The 8075-nt window shown below is 47.8% G+C and overlaps 1 protein-coding gene across 1 annotated transcript in view; it reads left to right on the forward strand.

The window, feature by feature from the left end:
- SH2D4B (SH2 domain containing 4B) overlaps nucleotides 1–7794 on the forward strand; it is a gene marked incomplete at its 3' end in the record, with an annotated part of 68607 nt that extends 60813 nt beyond the window's left edge. Inside the window, exon 5 of the mRNA XM_011975834.1 lies at nucleotides 7578–7794. Coding sequence (XP_011831224.1) covers nucleotides 7578–7794 — 217 coding nt within the window. The remainder of the gene's footprint in view (nucleotides 1–7577) is intronic.
- Between the last annotated feature and the right edge of the window lie 281 nt (nucleotides 7795–8075).

The following is an 8075-nucleotide window of genomic DNA, read 5'->3' on the forward strand; positions in this document are numbered from 1 at the left end:
TGGGGAGCAGAAATGTGGGTGGGGTCTGTTTGTATTCAGGACCATGCCTCCTTTTCTCTGTTGACCACTTCCAGCCTTGGGACCTGTTTCACTGTTACTTCTTCCTTTCAGATTTAAAATTATACAAGTGCAACATTGTGGTCAAAGCTCATTTTTTATCTGGGGCAGGCTCCTAGGCGATGCCTCAGGGGCATATGCTCAGGAGAGAATGTTCCCTTGCTCATTGATAACGGCTGGGCAGCTGCTGTTGAACTGTTTCATGCCCATTCACACGTAGGTTGGAGTTGTTTTAAGAATTGCCAAATATTGCTAAAAACTGTGCCCTCACTAAATTCATCTGAATGCCCCAAACCCTGAGAGTTCACAAAGCCTTAGGACATTCATTCTCATGAGCCGGGAACAGCCTCACAGCAGAACATTGGCATTCCTAGTGTATTGATAAGGAAACTCAGGCTCAGACTCAGTAGGGAGGTCGGGGCATCAGGCACAAATGAAGGCTTTTCTTTTTCCTTACTTTTGGCCTAGTGTTCTGGCCTGCAGGTTAGGTATCTCAAAAAGCAGCCTGTAGGAGGGATGTCTTTGGTCATCGACCTCACAGGCCTCCAGTGGTCCATGCACAGGAAGTTCCTCATGGGTTCCGTCCTGTGGAATCTCTTAAACATACTGCTGGGCATTCCCAGGACTGCCGAGGGGTGACTGAGGTTGCGGGAACACTAAGCAGACATTACATTCTATAACAAGTTTGTTTGAAATGACAGAATAAAGGCAGATGGAGGCTCTATCTTTACTGATGCTCAGTGCTGATGGTAGCTCAACATTGATCTTACTCACCGAATGTTTCCCTGCAATGCTTCCTTCTGCCGCTTGGGGGATATGCTTGTCATTTGCACCCAGTAAGACTGAGGAGCAAAAGTATATGCTTGGCCTTGGGTATCCTTGCGTTCTGCATCTGCAGATTCACTCAACCTCTGACAGCAAATATTTGGAAAAAAACAATAACAACATGACAATAAAAACAAAAACAAAAATACAGCATAGAAACTATTTACATAGCATTCATATTGTATTAAGTATGATAAGTAATCCAGAGCTGATTTAAAGTATATGGGAGGGTGTGCATAGGCTATACGCAAACACTACACCATTTTATAAAAGGGGCTCAAGCATTTGCAGATTTTGGTATTCATGAGAGATGGGGAATGGAGGAGGGGTTTCCTTGAACCAATCCCCTGAGGATGCTGAGGGACAACTGTACATCAGTTGAGCTCCTGCTGTATGCCAACCATTGTGTTAGACGTATTTCCTCCCTTTAAAAATCTCAGCCTGGAAGAAGAGGCTTACATGCCTGAGTTACAGTTCAATAGGTAGATGTGCCAACATAGGTTTGTATAAAATACATGGGGAGGCTGGGCACAATGACTCATGCCTGTAATGCCATGACTTTGGGAGGTTGAGGCGGGCAGATCACCTGAGGTCAGGAGTTCAAGACCAGCCTGGCCAACATGGTGAAACTCCATCTGTACTAAAAATACAAAAATTAGCCAGGCGTGACTGTGTGCACTTGCAATCCCAGCTACTCGGGAGGCTGAGGCAGGAGAACTGCTTGAGCCCGGGAGGTGGAGGTTGCGGTGAGCTGAGATTGTGCCATCGTACCCCAATCTCGGCAACAGAGCGAGACTCCATCTCAAAAATAAATAAAATAAAATAAAGTATATGGGGAGAGAGTGAATCCCTTTCAGAAGGGAGAGCATTTGGAAAGGCTCTGCAGAGGAAATGGCATTTGGTTCAGGGAAAATGGATGGGCAAAGAAGGTGGGACAGGGTGTCATAGCAGAGCAAAGCAAGGTCATTGTGTGCATAGGTCATGGTACATGTTGCAGTGTGGTGGCAGCCTGGGGTTCCAGTGATGAAAAATGAGGCTAGAAAGATAAGATGAGAAAGAGTTAAAAAAGAATTCATTCATTTAAATTCAGGACAAAAGAAGAGGCAGATGGAAAGAGGAGGCAGAGCAAAGGTTTATACTGACAAAAAATCATGAACCATTACAAAGCGGTCACCAGAGGCTACTGCAGTGTGTGGGAAGGAGCACTGGACTGGGAGTCCTGTCCTAGCTCTGCCCACTTACTAGTGTGACCTTGAGCAAACTCTTGCTCCGTTGCTCAGTTCCTCATTTGTAAAATGGGGTTAATCATGTTGATCTGAGGCCTTTGGGAGGGTGAAATGAGAGAGAGGAAGTAACGGTGCTTTCTAAGTTGTAAACGTCTGTGTTCATGAAGTGCTCTTCTGTTTTAGCCACATAATGGGATGGAAAGTTAAGAGCGGGGCTGGTTTCCCATTAGGGATAGAGAATGGAAATCGTCTGGCCCAGGAGCTGCTTGATTGCTCATTAATGTTCTGTGTGGCAACTGAAAATGGGAAAGCCTCTGAAAAACAAAGAAGATGTGATAATTCAGGCCCCGTGGTTTTAGTTCCTCATCTTAGCCTTTCTTAAAGAATGATGAGTTAAACTCCAGAGCCTGTCATTCAAATCCAACAAAACCATTCTGCACTCAATTAATTTAATATGAAAGATATAGTGGGCCATTAATCTATGGGGGAACAGCAGTTTTTGATAAAACACCCAAATTAAATTCTCCAAGTTAGAAAAAAAGGAAATTATCCCATTTAGTATCACTTGAATACCGTTAGTTATTCAGTTCAACAGAGAATTCAGTCAGTTATTCAGCAGAGCTCTGGCTTCTGAGACTCTGAATACATCAGGCAGAGAAATTCATTTCATAGTTTTTCAACTGTGAACTTGTAGGAGTGTGGAGTTAGATAACATCTAGTTGCCCAGAGATTTAGAGATGAGCCAGCCTGACTTGAGAAATGATATTATTTGTAAAAACTGGACATTTATCATTGCTGCAGTTACTAGGTTAGATTTTGGAGGATTTTGGATAGGATACTAGGTTAGATTAAGCAGGATTTTGGAGTCATCAGAGGGACTTGTGTTCACCTCTGCCTCCTTGACCTGTGTCATTCTGGTTGTGGCCTTTAACCAACAATCTGCACACTGGTTGTCTCACTTCTTGCCAGGTTGTTGACAGAGCGGAGTGGGAAATGTGGGCTCAGGCCCAGCTTGGGGTCCAGTGATGTGGGTTCCATTTGCTTTCCTCTTAGAGTGTGCACCAGAGTCGGGGTCAGTGATACTAAACTGCTGTAGGCTTGAGACAGGTAGAGCCGGAAGGGGCTTGTAGGGGTAGAGTCTGGACTGGGAGTGGAGTGGGCACAGCAGAATTTTGGGCTGGGAGGACAGCTGAAGGAGAAGACAGACGAAAGGCTTTCTCTATCCCTTCATGGGAATGGGACATCGTGCAGTTTCTCCTTGGACATAGCTGGCTTGAAGTGCTCCTTAAACTCTAGGTGGCACATATTTTTGGTATTATAACTTGGAATAATGCTAGCCTGAGCTCCCATGTGGCCGATTCATGTCCTGCTTAGGGTCCTCTTTCCTCTTGAATTGCTCAGGAATCTCTGGGGGCTTTATGGTTCCCCAAGCTCGGTCATTACAACATGCATAGGGGTGTGAAGTGCTCTTGTCTTAAGGAACTCCTGCAGTGGCTCCTGGAGGCCACAGGGGGTCACTGTTGGCAGCCATCAGGCATTGCTCGCAGGGTTCAGGACCACAGGAGTGGTTGGCTGCCGACCTCAGAAGCCTCAGATAAGGGTTGAGAGCCCTTTCTCTAGGCCCAAGTTTAGCTGTGGTCGAACTTTGCTTACCTCATCTTGAGTGCCAAGCCCATTCTTCCACCAAGGGACCATGGCTCCAGCAGGCCGAGTCACAAAAGGCCTGTGTGATTCCTTTCAGCACCTCGGCTGCCTGTTTTCCCTCCCCAGGGGTCTGAGGCTTTTCCTACTCACACTTGTTTTTTCTGTTCTCTGACAGGAGCCTGTGACTCCACACATCCCCTCCGCTCTCACATCACTTCCCCACCTCCACCCAGGGACGGACTCTTTCTAAAGGCGCCATTTCAGCCTCTTTATCTCACAGCAAACACGACAATAACAGACAATATTTAATAAACCTAGCCCATGCCAGGGCTTTTCAAGCCTGCTATGTACTGTCCCATGTACGTCTCAAAGCAACTCAGTCAGGCCCCCACTTTATAGGCAAGGAAGGAAGGTGTAGATAAGGTAATTCAGGTAGCCCAAGATCACACGGAGCAGAATTTAAATACATCCACATTCACATACAATTCAAATCTTTACTGATGCCTTTCCCCATATTATAGGATTATTCATTAATTTTCAGGGACATTGTTCTCTTCACACAAGGGATTACTACAAATTAATGTTGCTTTGAAGCATGGAGTTTCTCTGCAGGATGTAACTGGATCATCTGAATTCTGTAGGACACTGAGCTTTTTCGGTCTGGGCAGGGGAGTAGGGTGGGCCTGAGATCTCTGTGCTGACCCGGTTGGTCTGAGTTGGTGAACACGGCTGCACAGAGGCAGGCTTGTAGCTTGGTGGGAGTGTGGTGGAGCTACAGTGCAGAATGATGTGAGGGTGTGTGTGTGTGTGTGTGTTTGTGTGTGCTGGGGAAGGAGCCCACTGAGCTGAGAAAGTAAGGAAAGTAGGCAGGGCACTTCTCAGGGTCTTACCTGGCAGGCCAAGGTGTTTGTATTTTATTCTGTGTGCAGTGGGAGCCCCTGAAGGCTTTTGAGGAAGAAAGTGGTAAGATTAGAGCTGGGCTTTAGGAGAATGGGTTTAGTCTTTGTGTGACAAATGGCTCAGGGCCCCACCTGTCTGAACTCCAAAAACCCGGCTCCCTAGTCTGCATATAATTTCCTTCTGCAACCTGCCTGCCTGTCTGTCACTGAATGTCACTGTCTCTCAGGGGCTGTAATCTTCCAAAAGTCATGGTCCTTGTAGGGCACGAGCTTCTAGTTTTTAGTTTGCAGTCAAATGTCTGCAAAGGCCATCCCGGGGCCCCCTGACCTTATTGGAGCCTTTCGTCACAATACAAGGCAGGTATCATGGTGTTCTTAGGGTCTGGAACTTACAGACCTCCCTTTTGAGTTTCAGAAGCCACAACATATGGATGTCTTCTCAGGGCCACTTGGCAGACACAAGACCCTTCCTTGAAGAACACAAAAAAATGGAAGGCCAGAGGGAGGGGTGTCTTGGAGCCTTGTAACATAAGGAGTGACAAACCACTGAAACCTCAGTTTTCTCTCTGGAATGGCCTCCTCCCTTTTCTTTCTCTGGAAAACTCTTATTGATCTTCCCACACCCAGTCAAATTATTTCCTGTGATGACTGCTGGCTCCCTAGTAGCATGCGAGGCTGCTGCTGCCCCTAAACTCTGACAGTACTTCATTGGTCTCTTTTTTAAATGCTGCTCACTACTTTCCTCATTATGCTAGAGATATTTGTTGGTCTTATTTTCCCAGCTTGCCTCTGAGTGCCTTGAAAGAAGGATTTCCTTCACTATTATCTCTGTATCCAACTCAGGGCCTAGTGCAGCGCTAAATACTTAATTGAGTTCCATCAGTCATACAAAAATATGTATCACCTGCCGACCGTGTTACTCGAATACAGCAATGAATAGACCAAAGCAGACTCTCCACCTGCCCTCGTGGAGTTCACAGCCTAGTGGATATTCTGCATGGGACACCCATGGGGCCACTTCCATAAATACCTTCTGAGGGACAGACTTCATGCTGCCTTCCTCAGATCTGGGAGATGTTCTGTTCCCAGAAAGCGTTCTTTGACAACTTGTGAAGTAGAAATGCTTTCTTTCAGGAACAGGGCAACTGACCTTTGAATACTAACAGTGCAGTTCTTGGTAGGTGCCTGCTATGCATGTGTTGAGTGGCATTAGAGTAGAAACAGACTAAGATTTTACTCTGAGAAGAGAAGGTGACCCACTGGGGCTGGGGCATTAGCCTGGTACAATTAGAAGAACAAAGCCAGCAAGAGGTTTTTGCAAAATAGTTGGATTTTAGAGGCAGATAGGGGCCTGCCAAGATGCAGAGACTACAAAATAATTGGTTTTAATTCCAGAATTTGCCTGTAATGGGTTTTGTTCCCTTTCCCGCATTTTCCTGGTCCCCGACCTCCCTTTTGAGATTTAGAAGCACAGATATCTTTTCAAGGCCACTTGGCTGAGACAGGACCCTTCCTTGAGGAGCACAAAAAGATGGAAGAGGTCGTGCATGGTGGTTCACTCTTATAACCCCAGTACTTTGGGGAGGCCGAGGTGGGAACAAGAGTTCAAGACTAGGCTGGGTAATATAGTGAAGCCCTGTCTCTGCAAAAAATTTAAAAAATTAGATGGGCATGGTGGCACACACCTGTAGTCTCAGCTACTCAGGAGGCTGAGGTGGGAGGATTGCTTGAGCCTAGGAGGTCGAGGTTGCAGTGAGCTGTGATCGCACCACTGCACTCCAGCCTGGGTGACAGAATGAGACTTTATCTCAAGAAAATGAATATATATACTTATATTAATACATGTATATGTGAATACAGGGGGCTAGAGAGCTGGGTGTCTTGGAGTCTTGTAAGCTGTTGGAGTTATCAAAAGATCCTCTTCCCCCTCCCCGCCCATACACTCACCTACCAGCTGTCAAGGTCATGGGAAACCAAGAAGGGGCTCCAGAACTGGGACACTAGTGTTTCCAACAACTCATCTTGCAGTAGGAGGAAGGATGGTTCCTGGCCTGGTCCACTTACCCAGTTGGGCAAATTGCTGTCCTTCCTTGGGCCTCAGTTTCCACATGAATAACATGAGGAGGTTGGGCCAGATGGTCTTTCAATGCTTCTTTGTTTTTTAGTAGGAAAGAGCTCTGGTGTCAGATACACAGGGTTTTAAACCGAAGGTAGATGCTTGAGTGATGGGGCCATGGAGGGGGGAAAGAACTGTGTGGGTTTTAGAGAGCCGGGCACACCTGGGTTTCTGTCCAGGTTCTGCTCCTTATTAGCTGATTTACTTTGGGCAAGTTACTTAACCTCTCAGAGGCTGGTTTCCTCACCCATAAAGCAGAAATAGTAATGTGCCCTCCCTGGGTGGTTGGGGGAAGTCCCTTAGATAATGCAGGGAAGGCACCAAACCCAGGGCTTGGCACTGTCAATGAGGGTGACGGTGGTGCTGTCTGGAGATGCTGGCCACCTTAACAGGTGAGCTGAGTGGGCAGAGGATTTGAGGAGCTGCTCTGAGCAGGACACTCCCAGGAAGAAATACATAGGGAGATGGAAATTTCCACTCCAAGGTGGCTTGGCCATTCTAGAATGGCGTCACAGGAACAACTGGACAACCCTAAACTGTCAGGGTATCTTTACCTCTGTAGGGACAGGCTTGCTCTAGGGCTGCTGCTAGGGGTGGGCGGGGCCTGCCTGTGATTCTGGGTTCTGAGCTTCCTTGCAGCCAGGTGAATCCTGAGGTTCTTGGACTATTAGGTTGGTGCAAAAATCACCGCGATTTTTTGCCACTACATTGCAATTACTTTTGCACCAACCGAATACATCCTGTCCCAGCTGGCCTAGTGCACTGCCTGGGCTGCGGATCTGGGCTAACGCGCTGTCTTCCTGTTTCCAGTGCGCCGGTCAAAGGCGGCTGATGAGGAGAGGAGCCGCCGAGCCCAGCGCGCCCGAGACGAGTACCGACGCCACTCGCTCCGTGCTATCCAGAAGGGCACGGTCGCCGGCCTCAGCTCCATGTTCCAGGAGCTCGGCCAGAGCCATGAGCAGGAGGCAAGACTCTACCACCACCTCCCCGGGCCGGGTCCGCCGCAGCCCCTCGCCCTGCCGGTCAGGTGGGTCGAGGCTCCGCGTTGGCGTGGTTGGGGCAAGGGCCTTGGATTAGGGCATGGGACACCGGGGTCCCAGTCCCGGTTCTGCCCCAGATTTGCTGTGTAGTTTGGGGCTAGCATTTCCCCTCTGGACCTCAGCCCTAGTCTGGGGTAGGAGAGGGAGGAGAGGTGTGGGAGTTGGAGATTTGGAATAACTTTGGAGTTCTGAGAGCTTTGACCTTTTTTTTTTTTTTTTTTTTTGGCGGAGTCTCGCTCTGTCGCCCAGGCTGGAGTGCAATGTTGCA

This window comes from Mandrillus leucophaeus, unplaced genomic scaffold, assembly GCF_000951045.1.
Source record: "Mandrillus leucophaeus isolate KB7577 unplaced genomic scaffold, Mleu.le_1.0 Scaffold1010, whole genome shotgun sequence".
Classification (NCBI taxonomy): Eukaryota; Metazoa; Chordata; class Mammalia; order Primates; family Cercopithecidae; genus Mandrillus; species Mandrillus leucophaeus.